The following is an 18,824-nucleotide window of genomic DNA, read 5'->3' on the forward strand; positions in this document are numbered from 1 at the left end:
AAAAACTTTAGCATTAAGAGTGAGGTGTTGATGAGGAGGCAAGCCCCTTCAAATACATAGTAATTTCTGTTTGTTTCAAGTTTTAATGTTGCTCTTTACTTTCAGATGAAAAAAAAAACCTGTTTTTTTAAAGTTAATGACAAAACAAGACCAGATTTTAAATGTATGTGCCTACCTAGAATTAGTTCAAAAGGTACCTATTATTTATTTTACATATTTATAAGAATAGGCTATATTTTAAGGACACACTGTTTTAAACAGTAAAAAGTAAATCATATATATATATGTGTGTGTGTGTCTTTTTAATAACAATATGATTTTAAGACATTAATAAAGCTCACTACTGTGCATAAATTTTCCTTGCTTTTAATAGAGTGGATCTATGAATAAAATCATCAAAATTCATCATTTCAATTTTTTCTCTTCTCATACTTAAAAATGATGAGTCATTTAGGCAATCATGTCCCATCATTGATTGTAGATATGTCAAATTAATTTTAATTTGATGAATGAATGCTGAAAGCTAGCAATTGATACTTAGATAGTCAAGAGTTTTTGGATATTTTTTTTTGCCATTCTCAGGTCTGGAAAAACATCTTCTCTATACAAAACTATAAAAGTCAGAAAATCTAGTGGAGCTTTAGGTTCAATTTCTTTTCAACTTTTCAGTATATTTTGCAGTCACATATTTTGATAAAGAATTCTATTCCATTGAAGGCTGACAATCCCCATGCCTTCTCAAGACCAGAACACAACTTTCCACTTTGCTGAAAATAAAATACATCTTAAATGTTTTTGATATTTTAACTTTAACAAAAAAATTGTTCAGACTTTAGGGAATAAATATCAATCCACAGTCATTTTTTTTTAGTTAAGTGTAAATATGTTGTTCTTGAGAAGGCATGTTAATTTCAGCTCATTTTGACTTTGACTTGGTTACTTATTATAATTTCTGTTTGTTTTGGGTATCATTTATGTATTGATGGCAATTTGTGTTAGTTTTATGCTTTTAATGCTTTATGTTTTTATGCTTTTTTTCTTTGAAAAACTTATTTTGTGGAAATTTTTTATTTAGTTAATTCTCTACAAAGGAAACACTATAAAATTCTCAAATATTACTTTAATACATTCTAAAATACCCTCTTTGAGATCCAAATTCACTTTATTTTATCTTAATATTCTTGTCAATTACAAAAATAACAGCAGAGGTCAAAAACAATTTAAAAACCTCTACAAAATTAAATTTGCACACATGGTTTATTAACAATTATTTTCCAAGTCACCCTTATAATGATTTATGTTGTTTGGTATGGACCAAATGACTTCAGGTACTGCTCAGATGAGTGAATTTATGCCTTCTCTCTTAGAGGGACTCCAACTTTAGAATTTTGAGAGTTGTCTTGTAGTCAACATAACCACTTCCCAATATTATTTTGCAGACCCTTTTCTGCAATCTTTCTATTTTGTCACTTTGGTCAATGGTCAGTGTGCTGTGCCACACTGGGCAAGCATATTCTGTGAGCAGTCTAATCTAAGATTTGTAGCATACAACCATGATCTGAGTTTTCATACTAAAACAGCAAAGGTAGGCAAAAGATGTTAAGAGGTAGGCAGTTTTAGAGACAATTGACAATACATGGGTATTCCATTTGAGGTTGGAGTCCAGGTGGACACCTAAAATCGTCACTGATTTTATAGCTTTTAGTCCATTGCATGGGCAGGTCTGGAACTGGCTGTTTAAGGAAGTTAACCCTGAACAAGACAATTTTCTCCTGGCTGATTGTGAGCTTTACTTGGTTTGCATCTTCTTCAATCTTCTGCATTACTGTAAGGACTGAATCTTGCTGTATATTTTGTGAGAGTAGTCTGGGGAGGAGAGTGGAGAGGTCATCTGCAAATTTGTAATGTTCAATGATTTTGCACAGAAACTTGTTAATTACTATGAGGAAAGCTAAAGAGCCTAGCTTCAACCCTTGTGCTGCACCACATGTCAGCTCTCTAAGAACAGATACTTTGCCATTTGGAAGTTGGACATTCTGTTTTCAGTTCATCAAAAAACTGCCAACCATTTGCAAGATGATTTGCCTTCCATTAAGAGATGTTGCCTCACTGATAACAACTGTGTGTTCAAGCAAGTCAAATGCTTTCACAAATTCCACAATGATGCAGTCAATATAAGCGCCATCTTTCTCCAGATGCTCCAGGATGTCCCTAATGAGACAGACCAGGTAGTGCATGGTATTGTGGCCTGAACAGAAGCCATATTGTAAAGGATCAAGCTGATTGCCAATATCATCTAAGAGCCATTTGAAGACAATTCCTTCCAGGACAAATGCAGGCCATTAAACTTCTTCTCCTATCCCCCCCTTATGGGTAAAAAAAAATAGCCAAATTATATACTCAATGAAGTTTCAACAGCACATCTCTTTTCTTCTTATTAATTTATCAGGAAACAGTAAACAAGTAACAGGAAGAATAGAGTCATGCTATTGAAAATTCATTAAGATCATATAATTGAGGCTATTAACATGTCCATCTTGGAGGAGGTGAGGTAGAGTTTAATAATTTGCATCTGGCAAAAGATATAAGCAAGTATATTAAAATGTGTTAAAGTGGTTTTCACAATTTTATAGCTTTTCCTTATGAAGAGTAGAACCACTAAACTGATACCTTTTAAAAAATTTTGAACCCTTTACATCAGAAACTATGGGATCTATAGAATATTTTAATTTTAAGATCAGGCTCAACCTTTAAATATGTGGCCAAGATTAGGGTACATTGATGTCTATCAGTATATTTGGAATAGTGAGTGTTTTATGTGTTTAAATTATTCAAGTTAGTCATATGCATGTTAAGAAGACTTGACATGGTGAAACAATCCTTCTTCTTCTTATTCAGCAGACGGGCTTTTCAGTTGATACTATTTAGCCCTTTTCCTTTTGGCTCACTCTGTGAGATTGACAGAGCTATGGAGCTGGTTTGTCTTGTATGATTTGTATCTGCTCAGATTTCTTGAAGTATATCTTTTGATACCAGCAGTTGAATTATAAGAGAGTATATATTGATCTCTGTGCTCTGCAGGAGAGTATGGTCAGCAAGACTCTTGGCTGTTCATGGAATTTTGTGGTGTTTGAAGCATTCTACCATTTTACGTCGCAGGGTATACTGTGCAGACGTCAGCATATTACATTCAAATAGGCAGTGATCTATTGTTTCATTCTTAAGATTGCATGACCTGCAAAGGGGGGACGAGGGAACTTCGCCACTTGAATTAGGAATCTGATATGAAAATGCCTGAAAATTTAGCCCATTTGAACCTGACCAAATCCTATGATAAATCTTGGAAAGGTGCTTACTTGGGAAAGGTGATGGGGTAGGATTCTTATTAATTATCAGTACCTCTGTAAATCTCCAGCGGTAAATATCTCTAATGGGGATTGGTCTCCCACTTGGCTGGTCAATATTTAAAGCATTTTTGGCTAACAATCCACTTTCTATGTGATATGACAGAGATTTTACACTGGCAAAGACGTGATTTGTTTTCAAACTACTGGGTATCTTAGCCTACCCTACTTTTATTTAATTAAGATGTTTACTTCAGAAGAGCCCTTCTCTTACAGTGTTACTGAGTTTATCACAGGTCAGTGCCCCTTTGAAAGGGAAGAAAAAGAGGTAGATGCTTCAAAAGACCTCCTCAGAAGATAGCTTATGCATTGGAAGCATTCCTGAAAGTTTCATTCAATTATTTCAGCTCTTTCCATAATAATAAAGCTTCTTATCTAATTTTCTAGTCAAGACCACTATGCAAGCTTCTGTAGGCTTAACATAAGAGAGGATAAATTTGGAGCAGTTTACATTACTGACTTTCAAATAAGGTGAACACACCACTAGAAGCCTTTTTTATGCTCTTTCTAAATATAGGCTAATAGCTGATTTACTCAGAAGTTCAATTTTATGCCTTTTGTAGACCCTCAAAGATGAAACTTTCTCTCTTAGTTTTAACAATATAAGGTGTAATTCTAGGATTCTAGCCTTACATAAGGATATATTTTTTAAGAAAAATCTTGCTTCATAATATGCAGAATAATCCTAGTTAACCTATTTTGCAGGAGAAGAACCTTTATCTCTACTTCTTTCCTTAGTTTTATAGTTTTGCAATAAAATTTATGAAAAAAAACATAGTGCATTTAGGGATTTTATCTGTTTTTACATTTGTGCTGAAAGAAATGCTATCTGACAAATTTGGGAAAAATTATATTTTTTTTTAGAAAAACATAGAAAGAAGTGAAGATAAAGGCTCTCCCCTGCAAAATAAACTAACTAGGTTTGTTCTTTATATTAGGCTATTAAGGAAAAATCATTTTCTTAGAATGCTCTTTTATGTATAGTTGGAATCCTAGGTTTATACCATACATGAAAAGGTTGACTATAAAAGAATTTTTGCTTCATTATAGCATAGGCTATGTAGAATAACTGTAGTTAGGCTAAACACATTTCAACAGCAGCTCTACAACACTTTACCCCCAAACCCCAAATGTGCAAATATATAGCCTGAATTAGGCCTCTATAGCTTCTATATGATAACAGCTTAAAATAAATTCATTAATTTTTTAAAGATTTATAAATTGTTTGTTCAATAGGATCATGATGAATTAATGCCTGTGGATTATATAATTTGAGCTAAATTGAATAGGGGATCAAGAAAATAAAAAAGGGGATCAAGTGGTATGCTCACCATAAGGTAAATTTTTTGCAGTTCATATAATTGACTTAACAATAAAGTAAACTTACCACTTGCTGCCTTTTTGTATGTTCTTTGCAAATATAATAATTGCTTCTACTTCAAATTAAAGCATTTTTAGCCTAACCTAACCTTATTTTAAATAGTTTTTGCACTGAGAAAATGTAGTATTATTTTGTCAGAAAACAGGACTGAGAAAACATAATATTATTTTACTGAAAACAACTGATAACTCATACTTTAATTGAAAATTTGGTAAAATTCTAGTTAGTTGACTTCTTGCTATCTTCAAAAGGGTTTAGGTTAGGAAAATGAAACTTTCAGGGATGAATCTGCAGACTAAAGTATGTCCCATGAAGGTATTTTAAAGTACCCACATCCACTCCTTCTCCCTCTCGAGGGCCCTGAAATTTGCCTACATGACAGGTCTATACCTATTGAAATTTTGACAAAACAACATTTTAACTTAATTTTCAGTTACTAGTTGCATTTCTCTGCCTTTAGTTCTAAAATTGCAATTCCTGTTATTTGAGAACAATTTTGAGCCATATCAATGTATTTTTTTCAGAATTTAAGAAATGTATTTGCATATCTTTAATACCTTATAAAATGGAATTGAGCAAAATTAAGAAGCTGAAAAGAATTTTTTTTACTTCAATTAAGCCAAAGATCTATTTTTAGAGGTTTCACTTTTATGACACATATTGTTCAAGGTCATCAAAGGTCAGGGCCCTCTAGAGGGAGAAGGAGTGGAGGTGGGTACTTTAAAACACCTTCCAGGGACATACTTTAGCCTGTAGATCCATCCCTGAAAATTTCATTTTCCTAACCTAAACCCTTTCCAAGATAGCAAGAAGTAAATTAACTAGAATTTTACTGAAAATTTGTCATTTTTGAGAGCTCAAAAAGTTCTTAAATTTGAATTTGTGGTAGAAGCAATTATTATATTTGTAAAGACCAAAAAAAAAGGTATCAAGTGGTATGTTCACTTTATTGGTAAGTAAATTACATGAACTGCGAAAATTTTACCCCATCTTATACGTACATCAGTAATGTAAGCTCCTCCAAATTTACCAAATAGGAAAGCCTATCCTATGGCTAGGCTATGTGACTGTAAAAGAAAATAGTCTTGGCTACTTACACAATGACCCTGGATAAAAGAGCGGCAACCATAATAAAGGGACCAAGTCTTTATTTTTAGATAGGAGGTTCAGGATAATTCATAAGCTGCTTAGATTATGTTTCTATTTCAGCAAAATTTAATTTTTTCAGCCAGAAAAAGCTAATTTCTTTTTCTTCTTCTTTTCTCAGGGTTGCTATTTACATCTCTAGCCTCGGAGGCTTCCGATATAAAATCTAGATTCGGTGTTGTATTTGGGGTTTGATGCACTCGACCAAAAGGTCATACGCGCTCGTATAACTCGATTATTCTGTGCCTTCTGCAATAACTAGTCTATTCGAGTATCACTTCTTTTAATATTCACTGAAAGTGGTCATGTATCATTTATTTTGCTATTGGTAAAAGGTTATCCACCTGCAGCAAATGCCTAATAGATTTTTACGTCTGGAAATATGTGACAAGATTACAATGTTATATTGTATTTTTTATTATAATTGTCTTGTATATGTATTATAGTTGCTATATGACAAAGCATAGCCGCATTATTTTGATTCCCATTTTTTGGCATGTTTGGAAAACTGGGAAGAAAACCTCATAATGAAAGTGGATACCACTTATGTTGTTCCAGTTTCTGTTTTTCGGGTATGGTACAAAATACGCCAATACGCTGTAACCCGGCACGCTGTAAACTAGAAAGTGGATATGGGTTGTTCCGATTTCTGGGAGCTTTATCAAGTAATAAATTTCAAATAGAAGCCATAATTCTTATCAAGAATGTGCTACGAATTAAATTATGCAAGGACAACTTGAAGGTCAAATAACTGGACGGAAAAGAAAGAACAACAAACTGGGAAACATGTAGGAGTCTGTATTAGCCGTATAAACGGCTGTGCATCTCAAAATTTTTCCAGAAAACATCAAATGTAGACGCACTCTTAATGATAATCCTCGTAACCAGCGTTTCTTATTTAAATTTGTCTCTTGTTTCTGTAGATATGGAAAAAAGAGGCCAGACCATGTGAGAATTCATGGTAGCATTTCACCGTTAAATAAAGGAGTCACTTCAGAAGCCAAATACACACAATAGAGATGTCCAACTTAGTGAATTTTCGCTAACCAGTAGATTTGATGGTTTTAATCTGTGCTTATTTATCTTCAATTTCTTCCAAAATTTGTTCTTGAATTTATTTTGCTAAAAGGAAACTTATTCAGAATGTAAGAATTTTAGAACAGGAATTCCATGGGATTAAAGTTGTAAATAATAATATATTATCTTTTGGCTGCTATCATGTAAAAAATATTGTTTAACAAACATAAATTGAACGTCGAAAATTCAATTAAACTGGTCATTCAAAATAAATTTAACAACACTAACTTCCAATTTACATAACCATCATCATGAACAACTTCAAAGCACGCCTAATACTTGACATCTATTTTAAACTTGCAAGATAGGGCTGCTGTACATTTATATGTTATACCTCTTGTCTGTGGTTACGGTAAAAATAATTCAAACAGTTTTTATGTTATTTGTTTTTGCCACCAAAGATTATTCGCTGCTCTGGTTTCCACTTCGAGTTGCCGCTATTTAAGACGAAATGATATTTCTGATGTATTCGTAATTTCGAAGAAGAAGGAAAATAATCTTTTGACCATTTCTGTAAATAACTGTTTCAGAAACAGTATTTTTCGTCAAGGAAGTGAAATCAGAATATAATTAAAACTATAAATTATAATCAATTTTTCGTTTCATTTGGCATGTAAAACATTAAATTAAAAAGGTTTGAGCTACTAATAACTGACACAGGAAATTATTTATGCCATACGTACGTTTGTTTTCATTTCTCTGGTCTTTATTTTTCCACTTAACCCCATAGTTTGGATAAAATTCCCGTTTGAAGAGGTCTCAACTTACATTGGACAGAGTGTAGGGTAACATTAACTCTCCTCATTCAGGCAGAAAGTACTTGGTAGGGTCCTAAGAACGGCCATAAAACCAGATAAAGGAAAAAAATGAAAATGGAATCATTGGCGAAGGGTGAAGCACGAAGGTTAAGCAAAAGTGGTGTACACGTTAAACATATTAAATATATAGCTTATTTTGCTAAGTGTATCCAAAATTGCTGAAAGGGAAGGGTTTATTTAAAAAGAGAAGAAGGGAGAAAAGGGTTTTCGAGCCATCATACCAGAAAACAATTTAAAAACTGCATATTCAAGGTCTCTGAGACTGCCGATAAAACCTATCTAGGGCTAGAATATCAAGGAAAAGAACTGAAGGCTCTTAAATAATTGCCGGGCAATTTTTTTCCAACTCTATCCATTATCGATTCTATTAGTTTTGGCGTACCTTGTTGTAAAAACAAATCTTATAAAAGTATGGTCTTACTTAGAACTACAATTTTAGAGAAAGTCTATTTAGGGCTGTCTCGGTTTTAGAAAATACATAGCCGAAAAAATCAAGCGTTCTTATGAAAGGTTTAACATTTTGGCTTGAGTTTAAGCACATCAAACCCTTGTACTTCCTTGTTACTCCTACTATTACTAGCAGCATCTTCAGCACCAAACCTGAAACCAACTGAGGCCAACAGAGCTGCTCACACTCTTCATCCATTTGAATCTTATTCAAAGCTTACCTCTTTACATTCTCCTAAGAAGTCTCAATTGCCTTTAAATTCTTTCTAAAACCATTTTGCACTCTACTGGGGGAAGACCTGCTATTCGTTTGGCCCTATATGGTTCACCAAAAAGATCCATTTTTGGCAATCTGTCATTCTTTATCCACAGAAAGTTTCCAAGCCATTATAGACCATCTTTCATTGGAGCCCTAGAAAGTGGGATGAAACTATATTTCTTTTACAATATACTACTTGAAATGTGGTTGGTCAGACGAGTACCTAAAACGATCTGTAGACAATTCCTCTGGAAAACATCTAAAAAATCTTCCTCCGTCTTCAGAAGCGCTGACACATTTATCTTCCTACTCTTCCAAACTTTCTTCAAATGTAAAAAAAACCCTGGGTCTTAGCAATTATAGTTTTAACATATTCACTGCCTTCACCATCTTTGTTAATAATGCTAACCAGGAAAGCAAAGTTATCGTCTTATTAGATATTGTCATTGCCTAACATCATTTCATTTATTGCCAGTCTAAGTGACTTAGTCTGCTTATCTGTAATTGCCAAACCTATTCTTGCACTCTGAACTCTCAAAACCTCCAAAAAACCATCATGTTGCTAATATTTTCATCTAGGACACTTGAATCATCATCATAACCCTAGGAGAGTTTTATTTCCCATTTGAGTCCTTGCTTTTTAATATCCTTTGCCGTATTTTATAGGTCAAAGTCCATGGGGATAGAACACGACTCTGCTGAACTCCTGATTCAATCCGAAAACAGCAGCTAACCTCATTTCCTGGCTCAACCGTAACCATGTTATTATCGAACATAGCACTAATCACTTTATTGTATTCATCTGGTAAACTATGCAAGAATGAGACCCTCGCTAAATCTCATCTGTTGTAAAGCATCTCATAGCTCTGGATTTTCCTTTAAACTGACCCTTACTAAAATTTATACAGTAATGCCATCAATATTAAATCCTTGTCCAAAAAACAAAAAACAGAAAAAAAAGCTACAAAACTGTTTTAGTCCTACTCAATATTTTGTCTATTGAAATGAAATTGTGCCAATAAAAGTACTTTCTTTTTAGAATGTCAAATTTTCAGAGAAAGTTGAGATCTACTCAAACTGACTTATTACAAAAAAAATAAAATGGTGACGTCCAAGTCCAAAGGATCTAGTCATATGTTTTTGTCCCTACGTTCTTGGGGTTTGTAACCCTGTGTAAAAATTGTGCAAAATAAATGCTTTTATTGTAACTAACTTTCAACATTCGAATTTTGCTTTCGTTGGGCTTTTGAACTCAGAACATTTATGTATTCTTTTTAAAACTAATGCTTTTCCTTAATTTACTTTTAAGCTTAGAACAGTAGACAGGAAGGAGAAATAAACTTTATTATTAAAAAAGGTCAAAGTTCTAGAAAAATATACACATGCGCTAAATATCACCTCATTCATGCAAAAAAATGTCAAAATTTTTGTGTGGTAGCGAAAAGTTTTCAGCAATTAATAATTCATCCTTTTTTTATTTTTTAATTTATTGCTTAAATTATTTCATTATTACGGATTATTTTAACTTAATTATTCTGATTATTATTATTTACTTCTCACTACCCAATTTTTTATTCTGTTAATTATTTGATAATTTTTTAATTATTCCCCTAGGTTATAATGAGGTTATCACTGTTTTGACAATACTCTCTCGAAGCTAGAAGGAAGAAACAATTGGTCAAAATATAGCACCTGATTCACGCTTTATTTTTCTCATCAAATAGAAATCCACAATTAGAAACATTTAGTTTTTTCCATGTTAAAACATTTTTTCTTTAAATTCATGCTTTCCTATGCACCTTGATTCTACTGAAAGCTTAAACCCTTACACGAATGAAAGTGTCAGACACGTACTTCAGTTTTGTACATTAGGAAACAAAGATGGACAATCGACAGGCCAATTATTGGTATCTGGATCAGTCATTAATGCAAAAATTGCATTAACCGGAAGAACAGAATACATTTACATAAGAAAATTACATATTTCTACAACTAAGTGATTTTCCTATGACTTATAATTTTTTCTAAAACTAGGATTTGTCTATAAATTTATAAGGTAAAATATACGTTGATTTTTTTTTTTAAGAAGTATACCCGAGTTGCCTCACTTATCAATTTCTCATAGAAAATATAACCCAATTTGGATTAAAATAAGAATCAAATAATCAAATAACATACGAGAAAATTACGTAAGCCCATCGACAGAGCTTGCACTGTTTGATGGGTTGCACTGTAAATTCAAGTTCTAATAACAAGACGTCGCATAACACATTTTGTCTTAACTTATCTAACATTTCTGTCAAGAAAGAGGAAACCTGATTTTTCAATAGAGGAAGAATTCTATTGTATAGAGTATGTAATTTTCTCCATTCCTTTAGAGTTATAATACAGTCAATTTTGTATTTACAAAGCATAAACATTGTTAATAAACGAAAACGCAAATGCCTTTTGGCCTAGTTAAGCGCATTACGGTTACAAAGGACAGGTTCTACTTGAACTAAAGTATTATTACTAGCAGCGACAAACATCAGTGCTAAGCCACCTGCCCCCTAATAGTTACGCATGGTCCTCCTCCACCACGATCTACTTAATGATGTTCCATTTTGCCTTTAATCCTTCCTTATTACCTCTTCCAACGCGTCCAGGGGTCCCCCGGAAAGGATGGATGCCCAAAAGTACAATTTTTTGCAGTATACAACCTTTCATCCGTAAAACACGATCTAAATACCTTAACCCTTATTTTATCAAATCCCTGGAAAATGGGTCGAAACAAATCCATCGAATAGCAAATTACTTGATATACGGTCGATCAAACTCGTCCCTAATACCAAGGCCGTATCCAAGGGTGTGGTTTAATCCCTCCCCCCGAAATGTTTGTTCGACTCGTAAAACCGAAACAAAAATTAATGTAAAGAAATTTTTGATGCTTCTTTTGTACCCCCCCCCTCCCCCCAAAAAAATCCTGGATACCACCCTGCGTAAGACTATCCTTCGCCAATTCCTCTGGAAAACATTTAAAAATATACCCCAGCCTTTCGAGGCAACCACCTTTCAGAACCACACTTGACCACTGTCACTACCGTGGCTTCCAATATTTCAATCTTTGTTTGCAGACCTATAGTCCTATTTTCAAAACAGTCGATTTCCATTCGAACAAAATAATTATTTGAAACCAACTTAAGATTGCTGTTCCCCAAATTTCTTTTATTACTAGAATAAAACTACTTTATATATAAAACAACATAATTATAATTCACATCATTCATTGCTATTTTTTAACCCTATTAATGTTTATTGTACATTTTGTGTCATAATTCATTTTTTAAACACTATATTTGTTTTGCATTTTTTAGCGACATACGCTTTGTTTTACAAAGAAAGTACAAATGTATCAATGATATTTTTGATTTTTTTTTTACCTCCTTCGATACAAATTCACAATTAATCACTTATCAAATTATAAACCTGCCATCTAGATGAAACAAAAATTCCAGTTTATTAATACGCATGAAAACAAACAAAAACTAAACAAAAACAAAAAAAATTAATACTTGTAATCGAGATATGAATTCTTCTGGGTAACAAGGACAATTGTTCTTAATTGTATTTCTCACAGCTATTCAAACTGACAAATAATATCATATATCTTCTACATCGTCGTTGATAACTACTGGGACAAAATTATTATTAGGACCGAATTCAGCTTCTATTTCCACGCCTTGAAAAAGACGGTTAAAGCATTTGCTGTTCACTGAATTGAAGTGAAGATACGGGTTCTTAGGATCTAACAACCCTGAACAGATCCAACAGAATGAAGACGAACACTTCCAGCATATCATCTTATTGCAACCATCTGACTTCTGGAGAAAAGGATAATAATTACTGAAACATACTATTTCCTCCGGGTGGTTAGTATATCTAACCACCTTATATATCTAGTATATCTCTAGTAGTATACCTAGTATATCTAGTCTTATCCCCTTATCTTTTTAATGCTTGTCTTTATTCTGTTTTGCCAAATATTAATCCATCATGTTTTTTAGGCCTAACTAATCTTTCGTATATTGCATATGCAGATGATTTACTTTTGATCAGCCGCACTAAATCTAGCCTAATTAAGTCGACCCAGCTTGTTTCTAAGTCTTTTGAGGAAATCGGCCTCAAACTTAATACTGAAAAATGTGAATATTTAGTTTTTAATGCTAAGCATCAAAGTAGTGATCTTAGTTGTGGTTATTTTTCAGTTGGGCTCGTTTCTTCGATTCGGTGGCTTGGTATTAGTATTTGTTCATCTTTATCGGCTTTTCGATCTTGTGGGCTAAATGATATTAAAAGTAAACTTAAAAAAGGGTACGCGAAAATTGTCCCGAACCGAGGCAGATTTTCACGAAAGGCTTTATCCAGACTTTATTCTACATATTGCGATCATTCTATATTGTTTCTTTCAGGTTTGCGCCCGTTGTTCAATAATCAAGATTTACAGGGTATAAGAGTCCTGTATTTTCGTTATTGTAAATATTTATTGTATCTGTCGCGTTCTTATAGAAATCAGAAGATTATCAGAAGGTTTTGTGCCACTGATATTATTTTTGTTTATAAAAAACTCTATGCTAGATTAGGTGCTGAGGCCTGTCAAAGCTTGGGCCCTTACCACCCTTTGATTAGACTGTATTAATTGTATTGTTTGTGTTATTTTGTTTTTCTTTCCTTAATGTTTTTACTCCGCTTAATTTGTCAAAACAAGCGGGTAACAAATAAATTATTATTATTATTATTATTATTATAATTATATGCATTATTTACCAAATTAGCTCATTCAGCTCAGTAATTTGATAAGGCTAATTAATTTAACTTGCGAAAATAAAATTAATTCTGATTAAATTGCTTAGTTCTGTTAATTTGATTAAAAAATACTTTAGATTCATTCAAGGTTTCATTTAAGATGAAAAACACTTCCAGCATATCATCTTATTGCAACCATCTGACTTCTGGAGAAAAAGACAATAAATCACTGAAACATACTATTTCCTCCGGGTGGTTAGTATATGCATTATTAACGAAAATTAGCTCATTCAGTTCAGTAATTTAATAAAGCTAGTTAATTTAACTTATGAAAATAAAATTAATTCTGATTAAATTGCTTAGTTTCGTTAATTTGATTAAAAAAATTCTTCGGATTCATTCAAGATCAAACACTTCGTGGTAACGAACTGTAGTAAGGAGCGACCCGGCTCAATAGTAAACGAAACTCTAAAAAACGGAATTTTGATGCTAAAAGATGAATAAAAAGAATCGGATTTTCATGCTGATTCTAAATACATAAGTTTCATCAAATTTATTCTTTGTCATCAAAAGTTACGAGCCTGAGAAAATTTGCCTTATTTTGGAAAATAGGGGGGAAACCCCCTAAAAGTCATAAACTCTTAACGAAAATCACACAATCGCATTCGGCGTATCAGAGAACCCTATAGCGAAAATTTCAAGCTCCTATCTACAAAAATGTGGAATTTCGTATTTTTTGTCAGAAGACAAATCACGGGTGCATGTTTATTTGTTTGTTTTTTTTTTGCCCAGGGGTCATCGTATCGACCAAGTGGTCCTAGAATGTCGCAAGAGGGCTAATTATAACGGAAATGAAAAGTTCTAGTGCCCTTTTTAAGTGACCAAAACAATTGGAGGGCACCTAGGCCCCCTCCCGCGCTCATTTTTTCCCAAAGGCAACGAATCAAAATTCTGAGATAGCCATTTTGTTCCGTATAGTCGAAAACCATAATAACTATGTCTTTGGGAATGACTTACTCCACCAGAATCCCTGGGGGAGGGGCTGTAAGTTACAAACTTTGACCAGTGTTTACGTACAGTAATGGTTACTGGGAAGTGTGCAGACGTTTTCAAGGGATTTTTTTGGGTTTGGGGGTGGGGTAGGGGGAAGAGGGCTATATGGGAGGATCTTTCCTTGTAGGAATATGTCATGGGGCAAGAAAAATTCAATGAAAAGGGCGCAGGATTTTCTAGCATTACTATAAGAAAACAATGAAAAAATAAACATGAAAACGTTTTTTCAATTGAAAGTAAGGAGTCGCATTTAAACTTTTGAAGAGCGTTTATTACACATATGAGGGGTTCTAAAAATACTTTAGCATAAAGAGCGAGGTATTTAGGAGGAGATAAATACCTCGCTCTTTATGCTAAAGTATTTTTATTAATTTCAACTATTTATTCTACGGCCTTCTGATTCTGGGGTCATTCTTCAAGAGTTGGGACAAAACTTACGACTTAGTGTAAAGAGCTAGGTATTAACGAGGGTACAAACCCCCTCGTATACATAATAAAAATATAAGAACATAAAAGTTTGTTACGTAAGTTAATTCTTAAGTTACGTATATTTTTTACTAATAAAAAGATTCGTTAAAAATTAAAAGTTCTAGTTGCCTTTTTAAGTAGCCGAAAAATTGGAGGGCAACTAGGCCTCCTTCCCCATCCCTTATTTCTCAAAATTGTTTGATCAAAACTAAGAGAATGCCATTTTGCCAAAAAAAGAATTAATATACAAATTTCATTTTAATAATTTATGTGCGGAGAGTCAAAATCAAACATGCATCAATTCAAAAACGTTCAGAAATTAAATAAAAAAACTAGTTTTTTTTAACTGAAAGTAAGGAGCGACAATAAAACTTAAAACGAACAGAAATTACTCCGTATATGAAATGGGTTGTCCCCACCGCAATCCCTCGCTCTTTACGCTATAGTTTGACTCTTTGCCGCAATTATACTTTTTAAAATAATTAAAAATTTTAGCGTAAAGAGCGAGGGATTGCAGAGGGGACAACCCATTTCATATACGGAGTAATTTCTGTCCGTTTTAAGTTTTAATGTCGCTCCTTACTTTCAGTAAAAAAAAAAAACTCGTTTTTTTTTATTTAATTTCATTTAAGATGAAAAGCACTTCCAGCATATCATCTTATTGCAGCCATCAGACTTCTGGAGAAAAAGACAATAATTACTGAAACATAGTATTTCCACCGGGTGGTTAGAATATGCATTATTAACCAAATTAGCTCGTTCAGTTCAATAATTTGATAAAGCTAATTAATCTAACTTATGAAAATAAAATTAATTCTGATTAAATTGCTTAGTTTCGTTAATTTGATTTAAAAAAATCTTCGGATTCATTCAAGATTTCATTTAAGATGAAAAGCACTTCCAGCATATCATCTTATTGCAGCCATCAGACTTCTGGAGAAAAAGACAATAATTACTGAAAGATAGTATTTCCCCCGGGTGGTTAGTATATGCATTATTAACCAAATTAGCTCATTCAGCTCAGTAATTTGATAAGGCTAATTAATTTAACATATGAAAATAAAACTAATTCTGATTAAATTGCTTATTTCTGTTAATTTAATTTTAAAAAATTCTTCAGATTCATTCAAGATTTCATTTAAGATGAAAGGCACTTGCAGCATATCATCTTATTGCAGCCATCAGACTTCTGGAGAAAAAGACAATAATTACTGAAAGACACTATTTCCTCCGGGTGGTTAGTATATGCATTATTAACCAAAATTAGCTCACTCATTTCAGTAATTTGACAAAGCTAATTAATTTAACTTATGAAAATGAAATTAATTTCGATTAAATCGCTTTGCTCTATTAATTTGATTTTTAAAAAATACTTCAGATTCATTCAGGATGAAAAGCACTTCCAGCGTATCATCTTATTGCAGCCATCTGACTTGGTGAAAAAAGATATAATTACTTAAACTCACTATTTCCTCCAGGTGGTTATTAAAGGCAATATAAATAAAAAAAAAAGTTAATTCAACTCAGCAGTTTAGTTAGATTACCTAATTTAACTTATTAAATTTAAATTAATTCTGTTCAAACTATTTAGTTCTGCTAAATTAATTCAAAAAAAAAAAATACTTTGGACATGGCCAGTCATAAATCTTTGAATTATCTTTTTGGGTTATCCAATTTCATTCAAGTGGCTCACTGAACAGATAGACTATTTGAATTACCCTTACTCAAGGCCTATCTACCTTAGTTCTGCCCTAGGATGGATAATAGACCATCTATCAACAAGTGAAATGAATAGCTTTTATACAATTCTGAAAAAAGTTATGACAGCTTTGCATCTATTTAGTCCAAGCTCTCGAATTTTATTTCAATTTGATTTTAAGTAAAAAATCAACGGACTCGGTCAGGGGGCAGTAGCCAAACTCTTGTTTGTATTGATTTTTGTTCGTTTTAAGCTTGATTTGCATATTGAAGTAGTACCTGTTGCATGTTTGTTTTGCTATGATTGTTTATTTGATTTCTGTTCCTTTCGGGTTTCATTTATTCTTTAGTAGTAATTTGTCGTTGTTTTGAGTTTAAATTATTATAGCCACAAATAATATAACCACAAATCAGCAGCACTAAATAAATGAAACCCAAAGCGAACAGACAATACAAAAAAACGAGTCAAACTCAAAACGAGCAGAAATTAACATGAGTAGGGCTCAAATCCCCTATGCCTTCCCAAGGCCAGGATATAATTTCCACTTTACTGAAAAAAAATGAATGTGAATTGTCAGTTTAATATAAATATGCTGATATTTATTCCTAAAAATGATAATGATATTTAATTTATTAAAGTTAAAAACGTGAAAAAATTAAAATTTGTCTGTTTTTTTCAGTAAAGTACAAATTATGTTCTGGCCAATTTCTACTCGTTTTGAGTTTGACTCGGTTATTTATTGTAATTGCTGTTCGTTTTGGGTTTCATTTATTTATTTATGCTGATTTGTGGTAGTTTTACGCTTGGTAGATCATTTAATTCTATTTTTTCTCTTTTTTTGTTTAATCGAGTTCTTTACTTTTTCTGAAAAACATATTTTTTGGGAAAAGTTTTTTTTATACATTGACATTGTATTTTCAGGGAAAAAGAAAATAATAGTATATTTTTTTTTTCGGTTTTTCTTTAAGAACCTACAATTTGGCCAGCTATTTGTATACTGGAGAAAATTTTTCAACAATTTTTAACAGCATATACCCTTTTAAAAATCTGAACACAAATAGTAGTGTTTGATTTGGTTTTATATCTCCTCTAGTTGGCCTGAAAAATAAAACTTAATACCATTCGCAAAAAATCTATCTATGCTCTTTGATAGCTTTGATACACTTACACTCTTTTGATTTAGTTAAATTTTAAGAGCAGAAATAGACCCAAAAGTTTGAACACAATGCCTTCAGTCGTTCTTGGGATATTGCTGAGATGTCTTATTGGCAAATCCGCATATACAAAGTGCTTTTTGATTTAATTTTAAGGCAACATTTAGTTTTTAAACATAATGGCAAATTACACAGCTGTGAGGGTTGACCCACGCAAAAACTTTAGGGATACAGTTACAACACCGTCCAGCTATGCTAAACAAAATAGCATACTTAAATTTTGATTGGACGTGTTTAGAAAATTATGAACTGAAGAAGAGGGCTGATTGCCCTCCTATCACCTTTGACTCCTAAAAAAGGTACTAGAACTTTGAATGTCCGATCATATTAGCTCCTTTCAAATATCAGTTATATTATAAAAAAAGAAAACAAGAAAGAAAAAGATCAAAAATGGGGTTTTTTAAAGCCAAAAGAAAATACTGAAGAAAATACAGGTTTAAGAAATTATCAGTAATTATATTACTAGCTATGACAGAGCAGCGCTACCTATGATATTGCATGTATGCCCTTTTAATACTTGCATGCATATAGTTTTTTCTTTTAACTGAAACTCTCCCTAAACGTTTCAACTTAATGCCCTTAGTGTCATTAGTTACAGTAACCGTAGAAGTAGAATCAAAAGTATGCATATAGTGTCTTCTGGCTAGTAAAAAAAGCCTAACACAACTTACCCTGGAAGGTCTAACTGAATAATGTAAGCCGTTGTTGTGATATTGCTTTGTCATCCTATTGACAATCTGCATGATTATAGTTCTTTTTTATTTAGTTCAGCATCTGCCAAAATATTCCTTGAAAGCTCCACGTTAATACCCTTAGCTTATGTAGTATCCATAGTTGTCATAGCATTAGTAGCAGTGTGAATGTAGCCCCTTTTTTTCGACATCCCCTTCAACACAAAATGGAATTTTTAGCTTAAAGCCATCAACCAGTCAGTATTGCTGATATTAACAACCTATGTGAGCATAGTGTGTTTCGATTTATTTCAATACAGTTACAATATTGCCCCAAATTTTCGCCTCTAGGTTTATTAACAGTAGTAGTTGCACCGGTAGTTATAGTAGTAGCAGTAGGAGTAG

General features: G+C 32.8%; 2 protein-coding genes across 5 annotated transcripts in view; both read right to left on the bottom strand.

Annotated features, from left to right (window-relative positions):
• LOC136025309 (uncharacterized protein T19C3.4-like) overlaps nt 1–6,053 on the bottom strand; it is a 77,309-nt gene extending 71,256 nt beyond the window's left edge. For 2 of the 3 annotated variants that reach the window (XM_065701209.1, XM_065701211.1), the window contains exon 1: nt 5,883–6,042. In XM_065701209.1, the coding sequence (XP_065557281.1) occupies nt 5,883–5,914 (32 nt within the window). In that variant the 5' untranslated portion in view covers nt 5,915–6,042. Of the gene's footprint in view, nt 1–5,882 lie in introns of all 3 variants that reach the window. The other variant, XM_065701212.1, reaches the window with a different exon arrangement.
• A 5,952-nt stretch (nt 6,054–12,005) lies between these two features.
• LOC136025310 (E3 ubiquitin-protein ligase RNF14-like) overlaps nt 12,006–18,824 on the bottom strand; it is a 33,173-nt gene continuing 26,354 nt past the window's right edge. Inside the window, exon 6 of one of the 2 annotated variants that reach the window (XM_065701213.1) lies at nt 12,006–12,392. In XM_065701213.1, the coding sequence (XP_065557285.1) occupies nt 12,171–12,392 (222 nt within the window). In that variant the 3' untranslated portion in view covers nt 12,006–12,170. Of the gene's footprint in view, nt 12,393–13,454; nt 13,521–18,824 lie in introns of those variants that run through there. The other variant, XM_065701214.1, reaches the window with a different exon arrangement.

The sequence above is a fragment of the Artemia franciscana genome, chromosome 3, assembly GCF_032884065.1.
Source record: "Artemia franciscana chromosome 3, ASM3288406v1, whole genome shotgun sequence".
In the NCBI taxonomy this organism is placed as follows: Eukaryota; Metazoa; Arthropoda; class Branchiopoda; order Anostraca; family Artemiidae; genus Artemia; species Artemia franciscana.